The 18,180-nt window shown below is 41.5% G+C and overlaps 1 protein-coding gene across 3 annotated transcripts in view; it reads left to right on the forward strand.

Annotated features, from left to right (window-relative positions):
* CALCOCO1 (calcium binding and coiled-coil domain 1) overlaps positions 1–18,180 on the forward strand; it is a 239,259-nt gene that overhangs the window by 125,515 nt on the left and 95,564 nt on the right. For all 3 annotated transcript variants that reach the window (XM_086965206.1, XM_086965221.1, XM_086965212.1), the window contains exons 8-9: positions 4,689–4,844; positions 5,265–5,519. In XM_086965206.1, the coding sequence (XP_086821332.1) occupies positions 4,689–4,844; positions 5,265–5,519 (411 nt within the window). The remainder of the gene's footprint in view (positions 1–4,688; positions 4,845–5,264; positions 5,520–18,180) is intronic.

The following is an 18,180-nucleotide window of genomic DNA, read 5'->3' on the forward strand; positions in this document are numbered from 1 at the left end:
GAACAAACCAGCAGGCAAGTGAGGCTTAAAAGTGATTCGATATTTAAAAAAGCTAAGGCAGCATGTAGTAATTCACAAGTGCAATTTCTACTTCAATTTTAAAACTAGCACAATTACGAGCGCAGGATTTTCTGTTTTTACACAGATAAAAAAACACGATCGCGTGTGAGGTCAGGCAGCCGCCAACTCACCGCAATCCGTTATCAAAATGCGAGCATCTAGCTAAGTAGGGTGCCTAGCGGCAAGCTACTCCGCCCCCTCTATCCAGGTGATGCTCTGTGAGTGGTGTGCTCACCGACAACCACGCCCTACACTCAAACAGCTGCAGCTGCGGGGACCGAGGCGGGTAACAGCGGAGAGAACAAACCAGCAGGCAAGTGAGGCTTAAAAGTGATTCCGATATTTTAAAAAGCTAAGGCAGCATGTAGTAATTCACAAGTGCCATTTCTACTTCAATTTTAAAAGTAGCACAATTATGAGTGCAGGATTTTCAGTTTTTACACAGATTAAAAAACACGATTGCGTGTGAGGTCAGGCAGCCGCCTACTCCCGCAATCCCTTAACATTAACATTAGCTGGTATTAGTAACCAGAATTGGCATAGCCAAAAGGTCTCGCCTTTGGGACCTTTTAAGTGTTTAAGTGTTTAGCCATGCACTAATGAATACACAAATATGCAACAAAAAAAAGAAAAAAGAAATGAAAAAACATATATAGATATCTCTACTCTCGAAGACCAACAGACTTACAGTCAGCCTTGGACTTGGGGAACCTAGTTGAATGTGCGGAGTGCTCTTCACATGTGAAGATGCCTGGAATGTGGAGACTTGCTGATGTTCAGATTGATAGGACGGTATTGTTAGTGCGGGGATCGTTGAGCTTGCGAAGTTGTCTGGTTTTTTGTGTATTGAAAGGAGCTTAGTTAAGTTGGGGCATGATGCTCTGGGGAAAGGGATGTGGCGTGACGTCCAGGGCGGCTGACCGTTGGATGGGGGAGCAGTGGTCTGGGTTTGGCATGTTCTCCCTGTGCTAGCTGGGTCCGTGTAAAAATAGCGGAAAATTGTGGGTTATCTAGCAATGGAGTCTTATTGATTTTTGCGGTGCTTGTGACCTTTTCCTGTGTGTTAGTTGGATGTGGCTGACGGCTTGAGAACTGTGGAGCTGTGTTGAATTTGTGGCATGCAGCCTACGCGCCAACCCTTTCTTTCTCCCCCACATTCTTCTCTGACGCGGATTAGGCCTGGTCCTTATTCCTAAAACAGGCCCCTGACAATTAGCCTATAAGCCCTGAGAGGTGGCTGTTACCTGCTCCATTCACACGGTTGATGTGTGCTGGGCCTGTTGTTCGTCTTCTTTGAAATGACTCAGAAGGAGAGGCAAAGATGTTCGGGAGTCAGATGTGTCCGGTCCAATTAGACAGGCTGATGCAATGGGGATTAACGCTCTTGTGATTTGCGCGGAGGGCTTAGCTGGCAGAGTGGCAAAGGAACTGAACTGGGCAGCGAAGTGGAAAAACTGAAATATATATACATAAAACAAACTGCAGCGGATGCCTGACAAAGCAAGGGTTGAATGTGTTAAGCAGCCCGTGCAGAAGACTGGGGCTAAAGTGTGCTATCGAAATCGCGCCATGATGCCAAATAAAATCTTTCTTTTTGAATTGCCGTGAAAACAACAGACCTGGCGTGACGGCAATAGAATGTATTGTCCCTGTGGATTTGTGTTCTCGATTTGCCATTGGTGTGTATATTTTGGCAAATGATTTGGTTACAATTTGAGCAGTTTATTTAAGAGCTGTGTATCTGCTCCCTGGGAATGAGTGTTAAAGTTCAACCTGGCAATTACTGAACTGCAATGCATTCATCAAAAAAACGAGATTTTAAATTCCCCCTGCTGAACTGTGACTTTGTGGTGCATTATGTTGGTTTGAATCTAATTCACATCAAACCGCGTTGCGCAGCAGAATCTATTGTGGCTGAAGGGTATGGAGCTGTGTTGAATTTGTGGCATGCTGCCTATGTGTCAAGCCATTGAAAAACAAACATGAACGCGCGCCAGTGAAACTGAAAACCACCACGCTAATTGAAACATGATACAGACCACATGGCACGCTACTGCTTACTTCCGCAAGGTGGATGCCGCCACACACACTAGTGTCACAGAAAAGTGCAGACCGATTCCAAAAGGTCATCTTCTAGGGCAGCGCATGTGCGCTGCGCTAGGCTCGACCGAAAAATGGGGAGTGGAGGATGTATGCTGTAATGGGCTACTACCTCCTTAGTGTGCATGTTTCTAATCCATCCCCTGGCTTCTCATCAGGTCCAAAAAAGTGATCCCTGCACCACTCTAAATAAGAAACAACAATGTGGTCTGCCTATTCAATGTTGTAGATAATGGTGCATATTAAAAACAAATGCACTCATACTGTACCCAATTGGTATAATCATTTAAATTAATGTGGAAGGATAGAAAAAAACATAGTTAATTGCAGCAATATTATAATTGCTGGACCACATCACAAAACTTGTGGAAGGTCTACTTAGTGATATATTTTTCAATGGATGGATGATGTGCAGAGGTGAGAAGAGATGGTCCCTGCAGCCAAGATGGAGCAATAGTTGAGGCAGTATTTAGGTACCTGTGCATTCCAGGCAGTGGATGAGAAGACAAATAGAAAGGCTGTTGAATAACTCTCTGGAGATAGTGGTACGATTATATATTATAGCCTTATAGCCCACCGTAGCGGGCTATACCGGCTATTAAAGGCCCACTGAATCGTTAAAGGCCCGAGCCGAAGGCGAGGGACTTTAACGAGACAGCGGGACTTTAATAGCCGGTATAGCCCTGCTGGGAAGGGCTATAAGGCTATTAGAACATTCTGCTACTAGAGGGCAGAATGTTCTAACAAATTAAACAAAGGGTTCTCGAAGCTCGAGGGGATATAAATGCCCTTTAGCTTCAAGAAGCCTTTGTAGAACATTGGAATGTTGCTCTGGGGGCCTTTACCGGCCCGTAGAAGCAGGGAGCACTCCATTGTCTACAATGGAGCTCCCAACATTCCAATGTTCTAATCTTTATTAGAACATTGGAATGTTTGGAGCTCCATTGAAAACAATGGAGTGCTCCGGCCTTATAATGGCTGGTATAAGCCCGGAGCTCCAACATTCCAATGCTTCTTTGTTCTGGCTGTGAACAAAGGCTTTAGGGAGTCTGAGGGGATTCCAATCCCCTCATGCTCCCATAAGGCTTTGTTTTTTTGTTGTTCGAACATTCTGCCCTCTAGTGGCAGAATGTTCTAATAGCCTTATAGCCCTTCGAAGCCGGGCTATACCGGCTATTAAAGTCCCTCTCCCTTGTTTAACGCTGGAGAGGGCCTTTAATAGCTGGTATAGCCCACTACGGTGGGCTATACGGCTATATTAGAACACTGGAATGTTGGGAGCTCCATTGATAACAATGGAGTGCTCCTGGCTTATAATGGCTGGTATAAGCCTGGAGCTCCAACATTCCAATGTTTCTTTGTTCACAGCTTTGGCTGTGAACAAAGGCTTCAGGGAGCCTGTAGGGGATTCCAATCCCCTCACGTTCCCATAAGGCTTTGTTCTTTTTTGTTAGAACGTTCTGCCCTCTAGTGGCAGAATGTTCTAATAGCCTTATAGCCCTTCGTAGCTGGGCTATACTGGCTATTAAAGTCCCTCTCCATTGTTAAAGGTCCACGCCTTCGGCTCGGGCCTTTAACGCTGGAGAGGGCCTTTAATAGCCGGTATAGCCCTCTACGGAGGGCTATAAGGCTATATTAAAACCCATCAGCGTGTGTGCTGACATTTAAGTCATTTTGATTGAATTTGTTGATGGATTGTCAGTTATCTTTAAGTGAGATAGGCCTTAATACAACAAAAAATAGGGACCAATAGGCTGGGTAAGTTAAATGACAAAGCTCTCCAATCTATTTGAACTTAAATGTTGTTTATTAGACCCTGATTAGTCATTGATGTCACAGAGACAGAAAATGCTTGCACTGGCATTCTTAGAGGATGATATAAGCTTGACACTGTAGTTTATAAACCTGAAGCAATAGTTTCAAATGAAAACAAATGAACATAAAATAACAAAATGGACTGAAAGAACCTTGAGGTGCCCCAAAATTAGATATTGTGAATTGGGGTGGAAGAGGGAATATTGATGGCTTAGCTTCTGCCCTCCAGTCTTCTGGGACCTAGAGTAATTTCTTAAGACCCTCGCAGTCATGTTGTGTGGTGATTGAGATCATATCTTGTGGTCTATGGAGTTACTATCATGCTTTTACAATTGTGCGCAGATGCTTAAAGCTCAATTTATGCGATTCTTGTTACTATATTTCTTGTTTTGTCATTGGACCATTTTTGAAATCCTGCAAGCTATGTTTTTTCTCTCCTGAGCTCATCTGTCACTCTTCCAGGGATCCTTTTTTTATGCTCTTAGGTATCATGTGTTACACGATGCCACACTGTGGTCTGAGAGGTATTTTTTAGTGGTCTGTTGTGGTTTTCCATATTATGTGTCATGTGATTAGGTCTGATGTCCCTGGTGATTGTCTGTCAGTGTTTTAGGATGTTTTGTCTTGTATTTTTGGACTTGGATTCTGCCCTGGTACTTTTCACGTTTTAATCTTATTTCCTGATGCGTGAATCTTTTATTTTGTGACTTTAGACAGCCTTGCGGACGGCGGAGCTGGGACGAAGTGAGCAGGACCTTCAATTGCAGGCTCTGAACTCTCGCATGGAAGAGAAGAATGCTAAAACACAACAGCTCCATGCTGAGGTCGGCCAGCTGCAGCAGAAGTTGGTGCTGACTCATCAAAAAAAGGTTCTGACTTGGCATGGGGTAGGAGGTGTAGACCTAAATTTGATTGGACAAATAGGAAGTGAAGAAAGGTGTAGCTCCAATCTGTCTCTGTATTCTTTGATGTAAAGACCTAAAATTGATATTTTAAATAGCCTATTTTGAAGGACTTCCTGGGTGTGCTTAATCACAGTCCAACAATGCAGTACATAATGAGAATGATTTTTAAATTAGGCCCTTGCTCTTTGTAAGACTTTTTTAGCATGACATTTCCAGATTTGTAAAACCTTTTTAGCATAACATTTCTAGATAAACTCTCTTCCAAAAGCAATATATTGCATTTAATTTCGTTTTCTTTACATTTTGTAAATGGAAGCGAATGTGTGCTCTTTACCACTGATACAGTGCCTGGTTTGACAGTTACCTTTGCTTTGTGTCCAACAGCTTCAGGTGGACTCGCTGTGTGAGCAGCTCCGTTCTACCCATGACCTACTGTCCGCCAACCAGCAGAAGGTGGTGCTGCTAGGGGAGGAGTTGGCCACTGCCTCGTCCATTAGAGACCGCACCATCGCAGACCTCCACAGGAGCCGATTGGAGGCCGCAGAAACTCACACCAAGCTTACAGACATGACCCTGAAGTGGAATGAGGGGAGAGGCCAGTGGTGGAAGGAACGAGCAGACCTAGCGCTAAGTCTGGAGGTAAGCATGACTGTGGCGCATTTGGAAGCAAATTAACACTACTTCCCTAGTATACAATATTCAAGTTTCAGCTTAAGATGGATCAGCTTTGCTGATCCAAGAAACTACTCTGCATCAGTGCCGGACTGTCCGTAGCGGGCATTGTGCCGTGGGGGTGGGGTTTGTCACTCGGGCCAGTTTTGCACCAGTGCTGCAATATTGGCCCCCTGTAACAAAAGCTGGAGCGGTGCTTCATACTAGTGCCCCCCTCCCCCAACTGCTCCAAGGGCCGGTGGGCTGCAATCTGCCAGGGCAGGTTGCTGTTCCCAGCCCGGCCATGCTCCGCACTCCCTTCAGCACAAAAGCATGTTCAACATGTCATGCTGCCAAAAGTAATTGACTTTAATGCAATGTGCTGTGAATGCAGGAATGAGATCAGTAACAGGCAATTTCTCCTCACTGGTTCTCGCATTTAAAGTGCAGAACTACAACGTGAAAATATGCCATGCTGGCTGCGGCCATTTTAACTTTGTTTCCAGCCTGTAACCTGTGAGTGAGCTCCAGGCCGTTCCTGTATTTTGTTGCCTTCATTGAGGTTTAGGGATAAAAAAAAGCTGTGTGTTTAAGTCACAGACATTGATTAACCTTTAATTAGAGTGCTCCCTTTACTAAGTTGAATATTGAAATATGAAGAGCATCAGAGAAGCATGTTTAAAGCATGTGATTGTTCTGTGCTTTATACATCTTGTAGATAATATTTGGTGTTTATATCACAGGAGGCTTCCCCAACACAGATTTTTGTTTACTACTTGGAAGATTAGCATGCGACTTGTAGCGTTTACAAGTCAGTCTTATTGAAAATACTGAACTAGTTGATCTCTCAAAACACAGCCAAGCACAAAGCATTGTCTTTTACTATAAAACATAAAAAGGAAAGATATTTAACCTGTAGCTGATTTGTAGGCCAATTTAACAGAAAACCTGTGCTGAAATCCTGGCTTCTATGTTAGCCCAAATTGTTTGATCTTGGACAACGGATTTACATAACTGTACCTCATTGTCCTTAACTGCAGATTTTGGGAACACCAAATTAGTCAAGACTTAACTCTTTTCTTATATAATTTATTAGAAAGTATTGTTCCTTAATATGCAATATTTCTAAAAACTTTCTATTTTTTGTTTATAAACTGCGAGTTGTCTCTCAATGCAGAAATCTAATGTGATCCACAATTCCAAATATGAACGTTTTTTCTAGTTTTAGGAATCTTGTCATATTTATATGTCATCTGTTGGGGCTTTTAGAGGATAGTTCTTTTGATGGCTCGTAGCATCAAGCCAAACCCCTGTCTTTGCTCTCCATCATCGTTTTAATTTTGTGGCTTGCCCGCCTATGATGCCACGAAGACCACTGGGCTGCTATGCACTCAATGCTCTATGGAATAATATATCAACGTTTCTCTTCGCACAACTATTTGCTTGGAATGCTCGACCAGCTAAAGGCTAGCCTTCTATGTCTGTGCTAGCTACACATGGAGAATACATTACTGGTACTTTTTATAGTTTCTGTTTGATAAAAAATAGTTTAGTGTGAGCAATTTTACTTTGCAGAGATGGTTCTTTGAAGCACAGATTGAGCATAGCCTCACACTTCCCCTTTTTTGTGAATGTGAAGCCTGGCTCAAAGGCCAGTATCCCCCCTCACTGAAGGTGTTTTTCGCTCTTGGATAAATCGACAAACAAAAGGGTTGCTTTCTTAATTTAGTTGACTTTTCAAGGTGACTCTCCTCTTCGTGAAACTGTTACTGTAATAATGAAGCATGGATGGGGTGGCTTATTCAACACATGATGAAAAATATAAATCGGAGCTTGTGTGCAGAAGCGGTTATATAAAAAAACTTAAAGTTGGAGAGGTAGGGAACACACAAGTGAAGATAGAGTGCACTAGAGGGCGAAAGAACAAATGGGGAAAGTTATTGTGAGAGGAGAAAACATGGCTCAGTGGGCTAGCAGGCTTTGAACCCTGGAGAACTGAATTCCAGACTCGTTCTCCGCACTACAGCAACTAAAAACTAAGTTAATCTATGTGCCTCATTACCAGCGCCTTCTTAAATCCCTAGTTAACTTCGCTCCCCAAAAAGTTACCAATGCTGGGGCTAGCAGTAACTTCAGGGGTGAAGTTAACAAAGAGATTACAGGTGGAACCCTTAGGTTCCCCAGAGATATGCGGAATTACATAGTTAATTGTTAATTACACATCTGAATTTTTTTTCCCCCGGGAAATTCCACATTTTCCCCCCAGTATTCCTCCTGGATATTTTGTGTGTTTGGAGCAGGCAGAAGTTCCGGAAGTAAACAACAATGGCCATATTCATTTTTATTTCATTTCATGAAGCTTTATTCGGTTCATAACAATTAATGACCATAAAAGCACATAGCAAAATGCAACAAGATAAAATACAGGTAAATTAACAGTAATGTTTAAAAGATCATACTTTTCCTAGAAGCCATAGATTTACAGATAAAACTCGCAGCATAAAAACATATATAGGGGCAGTCCATGTTATATAATAAACACATAGCATCCTCCACAGTAAGAATACCATACTTAAGAAATATTGGTTTTAGATATGTGATCCTTACATTCTGGAACAAAGTACAAATGAGCATAAAGTGCAAGGTGCTTTGTTTAGAATGCCCATCGCAGGGACAAGGGCCAACCGGGTGCTTTTTTTGATGTGGTAAGGCCACCAAAAGCATGAGCAATTCCAGCTCTTAATCTAGTCAATACAAATCTATGGCCATATTATAGACAGGGCACTCTGTCGGCTAACCTTTTACTGGGATTGGCCAGGTGCAAACCAGAACTGTGCATCCTTTTACAGATAAATAGCTCTGCAAAGTTGCGGCTGCCCTAGGGGCAGCACATTAGTGAAAGGATGAGGGGCTGTTTGAAATACCTGCTCCATCTTTCATAGTGGAGGCTGCATCCACCTGCACTGCAGAGGGAGAACAGAGATCCCCCTGCAGGCGGATGCAATGAGTGACTGCCCCTGCCTGGAAGGGCACATCTGTGGTGGATGGGTATGTGGTATTCCCTTTCCCCCTACCAGCAAGCTGCTATCAAGGAGTGCACTGACTGATTAACATTTGGAGGTGACTGTCTCTGCATCTGCATCCATAATAAGTCATGGGTGCAGAGCTAAAGTGTTTCTCTCATTTGCATGTGGCTATGCCCCCATGCAAATTATGAAACACCCCTTTAGAATAATGACAACATTAGATGTACTCTGGGGCTATCTGTACTATAGAAGGGGCAGCGCAATGGTCGGTGGCCCCTTCTGAAAAGCTAAAGTGCCCTGGGATCGCAGAATGCAGGCAGAATGTTGTAAATAGTTAATTAAGACAAAATATCAAAGAAGTGAAGGCAGTAGAGTGCAAAAGTAGGCCATTGGTCATTTTACATTTCCCACCCATTATAGTCAATGTTACGCACATGTTTGTGTAGCATCCTGAAATGATGCGTGTGGAATGTTATATAGCATCTACATCAGTATCTGCGCCTTGTAGTATCTGGATTATTTCCTTGTGAATGGGACCACCCATTTGGATAAGAAATTTCTTGTTGCATATTGATACCACATAAAGTGCTGCTGAATATTCATTAAAAAGATGAGCCCATGCAGAAGATATGCGGTTTTTGGATTTCTTATTTTACCCAACAGTATCCCTGGAAGTTCAGTATACATTTTTTCTAGTTTTAATTACAATCATGTTGCCACCAGGATGGCCAGTTTCCCTAGCGGTCTACCATTTAAAGCTGTTACTAATGCGGGGTTGTCAACAGTTTCTTAGCGTGGAAGGTTTGGTGCATCATTTTTCCAGGTTTCTTGGTGACATAGAATTTTGAACGTTGATATGCACAAGGTGGCATCTTTCTGACTATGGAATTGTGACCAACCTCCTATATTTGCAATTGTTTGAGAAAGTTGAAGACTTTGCTACATGATTTTGCAAATGAAATACCATTAGAAATAATTAATTTATGTTGGTGGATGCAGTGCCATCTGATAAGCAGAACACTTGGTTTGGAGTAATGATGTCATCTGTAGGAAGCTGGCTCTTTATATGATATATCAAACTAAGATATATTGTGTAAAGCGCCAAAGCGCCCCGGGTATTCGTGCACTGTATAAATTATAAAATAAAATAAAATCAAATTAAAGAGTCGAGGGATTCCCTTATGAGTGGACAGGGGGCTTGCTATGGCAATCCCAAGGTGCTCTATTTGGGGATAGTGAGCTCAAATAGTCTTAGGTTTAACACAGGGGAGTGCAAGACATCTGAAAATACACACAATGGTCAAATGAGACACTCGACTCAAAATGGAGATCCACACCAATTTCTATCAATAAAAAAATCAATACATGCAATCTGAAGGCGTAAATAAAAAAATGAAAAATAATAATAGGGAGATTTGTAGGGAGATTTGTAGAGCGCATGGTGGCGCCGGTGGCGTGTCACAATCTGTGATTTAACTAAACTGCTATGGAACCTATTTCCAGCAAACAACCTAAGTGGCTTAATATTAACAGGTGTTTATAATCTCAATCTGATGCCATTATGCTCCCAAGGAAGATGAACATTGTGAAAAAAATCTACTATGGAATATCTGGGAATCTATCTCCAAGATGAGACCCACTAGGCAATTTGCTACTCAGATCTCTGTCAAACAAAACTTTAAGAATAACTAACACTCATGTGCTTAAATATATACAGATTTCATACACACATATTGCAAAGACAAGAAAGACAGTGCTAGAAAATAAACAATTATTTATATGGAAATTGTGCATTGTTTCACTTGTTTTGAGATAGAGCATTAACTAGAAAGTAGCCATTTTCCACAGACCATGTCTCAGTCAGTTTGCAAAATCTTTAGGTGTTTTTTTTTTTTTTTTGTATTCCTCATATACCAATTTGGGTGCTCTAGATGGAGATCCTCTCCCCTCCCCCTGGCATCACGATGTTACGCCCACAAAATTCGACGCCAGAGAGAGCCGGAAAAAGATACTCCCCTCTAGTGTTTACTGTTTGCTTTATCCACCTCAGTCTCTGTGACTTGGCGACCCTCGGATTGGTTGAGGACTAAGCACCAACAGTACCCAGGTGAAATCATCGGAATAGTCTCATCTGTTCCGCCATGCCACAAGGAGCTCCCAGATCTTAGACTCTGAGGAATTATCACATGCTATATCAGACTCACTAATATAAATAATGTACTTTAAACAATCAGAGAAAGTGGGAGCATCTTCAGATTTCCATACTTTACATATTTCTCGCCTAGCCAATAACATCACATAGAAAATAAATTTAGTCTGCTGATTTGCAAGCTGGTAACCCGTCCCCAGACCGAACAGAATCATTGCCGGTGAAACCACGATCCGTGTTCGTAGTACATCCATCAAAAAACCCTCAATTTTTTTCCAAAATAAGTTAAGGCTAGGGCATTCCACAAACATATGCAAATCATCTGCCTCTAACGATTTACACCTTGGGCAGCTATATTGTAGGTTTGTAATCTTTGTCAGTTTTTTTGGGGAGAAATACACCCTGTACAGTGTGAACAGATGGTTTCGTTTAAGAGGAGCGGATTTTACTATTCCGTTCACCAGACTAAAAGAGTCCCCCCACAAGTCTACCAGTTTGTTGCTATCCAGCCCCACAACATTTCCCCAGAGATTCTGAAGTTCCAAATCAGTAACTCCCTCTTTCTCCATCAAAGTCTCATACCAAAAAGCGAGTTCTTTATCCCAACGCCCCTTTCTATTTACAAAATCAAATTTCGGGTTAGATGTACAATCCCATATTTCCGTAGACCACCAGCTTGACAGCTGGTAATATTTAAATCTTGTAAGGGTTCCTCCCGTCAACAGAGAGAGGGAATCCCACCCCAATAGCTGTTGATCATTTTGTAAATCTTTCCACTGCATTAACCCTGCTAATTTGAGAGGGGTTGACAGTTGGTCTCTAAGGCATTCTGGGGTCCCTGGAGAGTCCCATATTGGGGCCTGAGAGGCGTAGTATGGAATTTGTAATTTTCTCCTGAAGAAAACCCAATTCTTCAGAGCCGTGACTAATACCTTTAGCCTGACCTTTTTGTAAAATCTGGGGTCTCCAAACTTGAATAAAAATTATTCGTGGCCTTGGGGGATACCATGCAATATTGCTTGAAACAAACGTCCCAAAAAAGATGTATCTGCCTTGCCTGCCATAACTCTGAAATTTTTAAAGTGGAAGGAATGGGCATAATGCAAGATGTCAGGTAGCGCCAGACCTCCCATTTTTAATTGTCTTCTTAACTTTTTAGCAGAGATTCTGGGCATTTTGGAATTCCAGATGAATGAACCTATTTTTCCTTGTAGTTTTCCCACCACCTTTGTGTCGAACGATAAGGGTATTGAATTAAACAAGAAAGTTACCTTTGGTAGTATAATCATCTTTATAAGATTAACCCTCCCGAAGATGTTTAATGGGAGCCCGGACCAACGCTGTAATTGACCGCAAATTTCCTTATACACCTTGTCCAGATTAACTATCGATATCTGAGTAATGTCCTGGACTAACTGAATCCCAAGGTACCTCATCCTTATTTTTGTTTCAGGCAACACTGCCTCCTGGTTCCATTGCATGATTTCCGTTTTATCCTTATTTATTCTATAACCAGAGGTCTTTCCAAAAGCTTCTGCATGTTCAAAAAGTCTAGGTATTGCTACCTCAGGATTGGAAGTGAACATTAAGAGGTCATCTGCATATAGGGCGAATTTTAGATCCAGATCGTTTATTGAAAAGGGTTTTATCAAATGATCTGCCCTTAGTTTATTCACTAATGGCTCGATATATAAATTAAACAATAGGGGGGAAAGGGGGCATCCCTGCCTAGTGCCCCTTGATATTTCAACCCAATCTGAGAGCGTCCCATTTACAAAAATCCTTGCCTTTGGGTTCAAGTACAGTGCTTTTATAGAGGTGATGAAGTTAGTAGGTAAGCCGAATGCGGACAATACATCCCAGAGATAATCCCAATTTACCTGATCGAATGCCTTTGCGGCATCTATTGCTACGATAGTCAGCGGAAGTTTCTTATCAGTAGCATAGTCTATTGCTGTGATGGCCTGAAAAGTCAGCTCGTTAATCTGCCTACCTGGCATGAAACCCCTCTGATCCTCATGTATAATAGTTTTAATCACTTTGGCCAGCCTCGCCGCCAATACTCCTGCAAAAATTTTGTAATCAGTGTTCAGCAGGGAGATCGGCCTATATGATTCAATAATCAGGGGGTCCTTATTCGGCTTCAAGATTAAAGCAACTGAGGCCTCCAACCAGGTCTTTGGAATCGGTTCACCAGCTAAATATATTTTATTAAACAAGGAAGTGAGAACTGGGACGATTATCTCCGCACCAATTTGATATACCTCCACAGGGAGTCCATCCGGGCCAGCAGCTTTCCCTTTTGCCATCTTCTTCATCTGATTATGAACTTCCCCCTCTTTTATCTCAGATTTTATAAAATCGAAGTCGTCCTCCCGACACTGCGGAAGTCTGATCCCCTCCAACCATCCATCAACAACCAGATTAGATTTATCCTTGGTTTCAGAATATAAGGTCTGCATGTATCTTCTTGCCTCTTCCGATATTACTTCATTAGCATAGGAGACATCACCAGAGCTTTGCACTTTAAGGCCGTTGATTTGGTTTCTTGCTCTATCAGACCTAGCCTTCCATGCAAGGAGGCGGCCACATTTTTCCCCATATGAGAAGTTGCTTAGTTTACTTGAATCCCATTTCTCTTTAATGATCTTATCGAGATTCGCCTGATATTTCGATTTCAGATTTTCTAATTCTTGTTGTAAGATGTGTATATTAGCATGTTGTTCGAGTGAAGCCTTCTGCAATTGTTGCTCCTTTTGCTTAATCTCCTGTAATGAATTCCTCTCTGTTTCCTTCCTATTCTTACTTCTCTTAATCATTATGGTTGTAAAAAAAACCCTTAAGTAGGTCTTGAAAGCTTCCCACACTATTTGTTCTGAAGCAGTTGCCTTGTTAAACACAAAGTATTCCTCCATTTGTCTCCTCAGGTCTCCCCTTAGTTCCTCCTGTTGTAGTAGCGATCTGTCTAATGTCCACCTTCTGACCTGCCCTCCCTGTGGAATCTTTATAGACAGGGTTACTACTGAGTGGTCCGATAATATTGCTGGAACATAAGAAGTGGTCATGACTTTGGACAAGAGCTCTTGATCAATTAAGAAAAAATCTATTCGTGAATGATGTTTATGTCTGTGGCTGTAAAATGAGTAATCTCTGTTTTTCTGGTTTTTGATTCTCCATACATCTAAGAGACTAAATTCTTTCATGATAGTTTTAAGCTCTCTCTTCGATTTAGGTAGAGAAAAAGAAACGGCCCTAGAAGTACGATCAAGTTTTGAATCAAAAACTAAATTGAAATCCCCTCCTAAAATAATAGGTGTATCTTGCTCCAACAGACTGGTTTTTAAGCTAATTAATGCATCTGGACAGTCCTGGTTCGGACCATAGTAGACTCCACATGTCAGCCTTATGTTATTTATAGTTATGAAGGCAGTCAACCATCTTCCTGTGTCATCAGTATCGTACTTTTCCACCCTTACCCCACTATTCACTCTAACAATGATTGCCACACCCCTTATTTTGCTGCTTTGATTAGAGCAGAGGAGATCTTGTATCCATCTTTGATTTTTGAAGGCAATTTTACATTCCTTCTCGTCTAAATGTGTTTCTTCTAACATGATGATATGAGCATCTGATTTTCTCAGAAACTCACAGATTCTTATCAGCTTTTTATTCTCTCTAAGCCCGTTCACATTCCAGCTTATGAACTTTAAATTATCCCCCGCCATTAATCATATGGTCGTCGCTGTCATCATTATTTGATATAACTATAATTTCCAAAGCTATTTTAGATACCATTGATATATGAGGAAAATTTTCTTTTATATTTTTTGACCCTTCCCCCCCCTCCCTTCCCTTGAGGAACCCCCCCTCTTGAACCTTGGCGATCTTGTCGCCGTTGAGAGCCTTGTCCCTGGCCTAGTCCCTGCCTCACCTTAGTGTGTTTACACATTCTGTGTCAATGCCTCTATCTCCACCTCATATCTCTGTATTTTTAGTGCAAAAAGAAAAAGAAAATAGTGATGAATAAAGTTTTTTTTTTTTTTTTTGTTTTCTTCTTTTTGTTCTATTTTTTTTTTTTTTTATTAATTTCCCTCCCAGACCCTTCTTCAAGTATTCTTTTTCTTTGTGTTATTATTTTACAATGTGTTTTTTTTTTTACATATATTACATATATTTAGTTACGGGCCTCTCTTTGCGCTTGCTGAACTTCTTGATGGTCCTTCATTGCTTCCAGAAAGCGGTCTACTTCCTGCGGGGAGATGAAGTTATAAGTCTTGTTGTTCCAAACAACTCGTAATGATGCTGGGAATTTCATCATGACTTGAGCACCGAAACTTCTTAGTTCCTGCATACGTGATCCTAACTCCCACTGTCGCTGAGCTGTTACCTTGCCTACATCTGAACGGATGGAATATTTTACTGAGTTGATCTGCAATGATGTATCTGTGAGCGCCCTGCTCAGAATCAGCTCCTTCACCGAGAATGTTAGGAAGTTTACTAAGATTTTCCTTGGTGCATTCCGCCCAGAATGTTGCCGAAATGGATCTCTATGCGCTCTTTGGATTTCCTTTTCCAATTCAATGTCTGGTCTATCCTTCAATACGCCTTCTCGCAGTAGTTTGCATACTAGAGTCTTCACGTCCCCATTCTCTATTCCCTCCGGAACCTTTAAAAACTTCAGATTGTTTCTCCTGGAATGGATTTCCAGTCGCTCCAAATCTAGTTGCAGAGACCTGTTCTGCTCTTTCAATTCCGTTATGGCCTTAGAGTGCGCCTCATATACTTTTGTGAGAGTAGCGACCTCTCCCTCTAGAGCCTCCGTTCTAGTGCCTATCTCGTCCATTTTATTCTCCAAACTTGTGCATTTTCGAGTGATCTCACTCTGGTTAGCTTCCGATGTTGCAAATTTAGGGAGCAAGCTTGCCAGGAGATCTTCCCTCAAAGTAAGTAAGAGGCTCTCTAAGCTTTGATTTTCCTTCCCCGGTTCGTTTGATGATGAAGCTGATGCTGATGCTGACATGGACATGGACAAGGATGCCGATATAGGTATAGATATAGAAGGAGATATAGCTATGGGTGTTGTCTCAAGCTCAGGTTCTTCTGGAGTCTCCCCTAGATCTCCCAAGTCAGTCTCAGGGTCCAACATCAGAGGGGCATATTTGTTCTGGAGCGTGACATTTGGTTGTGAAGGGTCTCCCAATGAATTGGCCGGGGGGGCCAGAGGGGCCTGTCCTGTACCTGCATCAGTACTTGCTTGCACTACTTGCTTTGTTTGCCCACCACTTCCTTTTGAACTGGATCCAGTGTTTAGTGTGGGGCTGGAGACTGTCTTCTCCATTATCTTGAAGTAAGATACCAAAGAGGGAGGAGGTTTAGTTGACTTGGCAATAATACAGCTTTTCTTCAGCTTTCTACAATCCCCTAGTTTACTTTTTTCTTTTTTCTTCTGTTTTGGGGTTAGAGGGGTTAATGTGGCTGGGCAGCCTGGTCCCTTGCCTCCTGAGAGTAGCAGCTCTTTGTCGTGTAAGTAGCGCAGGAGGTATCTATTCCTCGCTGCTGGGGGGACAACAACCCCTGGAGTCTGCTTCAATATTAAGCCTGCCCCTCCGTTTTTTTGGCTGTCCTGGTCCTTTTGTTCCTGACTCCCCAGCAATGAACACACCCTCTCCTCAACACTCGTTGTAATTTTGGTTGGTGCTGCCCCAATGTCCATTCCTTCGGGGCTCCTATACTCTGCTGGAGCCTGACCCTTGGACCCCACAAAATGGAGATCCACACCAATTTCTATCAATAAAAAAATCAATACATGCAATCTGAAGGCGTAAATAAAAAAATGAAAAATAATAATAGGGAGATTTGTAGGGAGATTTGTAGAGCGCATGGTGACGCCGGTGGCGTGTCACAATCTGTGATTTAACTAAACTGCTATGGAACCTATTTCCAGCAAACAACCTAAGTGGCTTAATATTAACAGGTGTTTATAATCTCAATCTGATGCCATTATGCTCCCAAGGAAGATGAACATTGTGAAAAAAATCTACTATGGAATATCTGGGAATCTATCTCCAAGATGAGACCCACTAGGCAATTTGCTACTCAGATCTCTGTCAAACAAAACTTTAAGAATAACTAACACTCATGTGCTTAAATATATACAGATTTCATACACACATATTGCAAAGACAAGAAAGACAGTGCTAGAAAATAAACAATTATTTATATGGAAATTGTGCATTGTTTCACTTGTTTTGAGATAGAGCATTAACTAGAAAGTAACCATTTTCCACAGACCATGTCTCAGTAAGTTTGCAAAATCTTTAGGTGTTGTCAAAGGAGCAGATAAATGAATACAAATCAAATGGTCATCAAGCACGGAAACTAAATTGGAAAAATAGAAATCAAAAACAGCTCCAGGCCTCTCCTAATTTCCTGATACCAATACGGGGAAAGAAGAACCATACAATCCCATATTATGGGAGCAATTTACAGAGCAAATAAGATGCAATCTATCAAAAAACAGACAAGCCGATTTTACAACATAAGAAAACAATGGAACTCTATAATAAGAAGTGAGAATTTACAAATGAAGCGAAAGTGATAAAACATGCAAATAACAATGCCGCCTTGTCTCAGAGGTTAAAGCTTTATGAGAGCAATAAAAACATGTATTTGTGATGCAGAATGCTCACACAAAGAACAGCAGTGGCTAGATCTCCCTAACACATTTCCTCTCCAGGAATGCTAGGGATCTTTGCAGTCATGTCAATAAAACATCAGGCAATGATGCATTTCCCGTAAGTAACCGTGTCAACAGCAAAGCTTGAGTACCATTTGTAAAATCGTCATATATATATATATACAAGGCAACCAAAGTGAAGAACTGACATTAAACTATAACAACTTCTAAAGTACTTTTAAGCTTTCATCTTTCTCAGAACCTATATCTCCCATGAAAGAACAAATTATTCAACCACCACAGAAACTATCTACAACTGAATGAGAATCTATGGATCGGATATTGCCGTTAATCAATAGAAGCAAGAAAATTGCAGCTGCAGGCCAAATGAGAACCAGTAACTGCCTTTAACTAGAATCCCACATGTTGCCAAGGAAGCTTTAAAAATGTGTTTGAGAGATGCTACAGTAAGGCCACCGTTTATTAATTTTGGAATGGTTCATTTCTTCATCCATTTTATAAAAAATGCAACAAGCAAGGTCCTGCTAACTAAAGATTGATTCCCCTTTTGGATATAGACTCAAAATACTTTGCCTTGTTGCTCCTAGGTCACTTGAAGAATTGAGTAGAAAGATAGGTTTACTTCCCTGGTTTTAGGCAGGTTTTCGATTGACTAGAGTGCCTCAGACAACAATGTAGCAATCAGTACCCTTGCATGCAAAGCAACAGTGAACTGTTCCTATTTATATGCTTGTTTCGTAGATTTAAAAAAAGTTTTGATGTTATCAATAGTGTCCT

The sequence above is a fragment of the Lissotriton vulgaris genome, chromosome 1_1 (genome assembly GCF_964263255.1).
Source record: "Lissotriton vulgaris chromosome 1_1, aLisVul1.2, whole genome shotgun sequence".
Taxonomy (NCBI): domain Eukaryota; kingdom Metazoa; phylum Chordata; class Amphibia; order Caudata; family Salamandridae; genus Lissotriton; species Lissotriton vulgaris.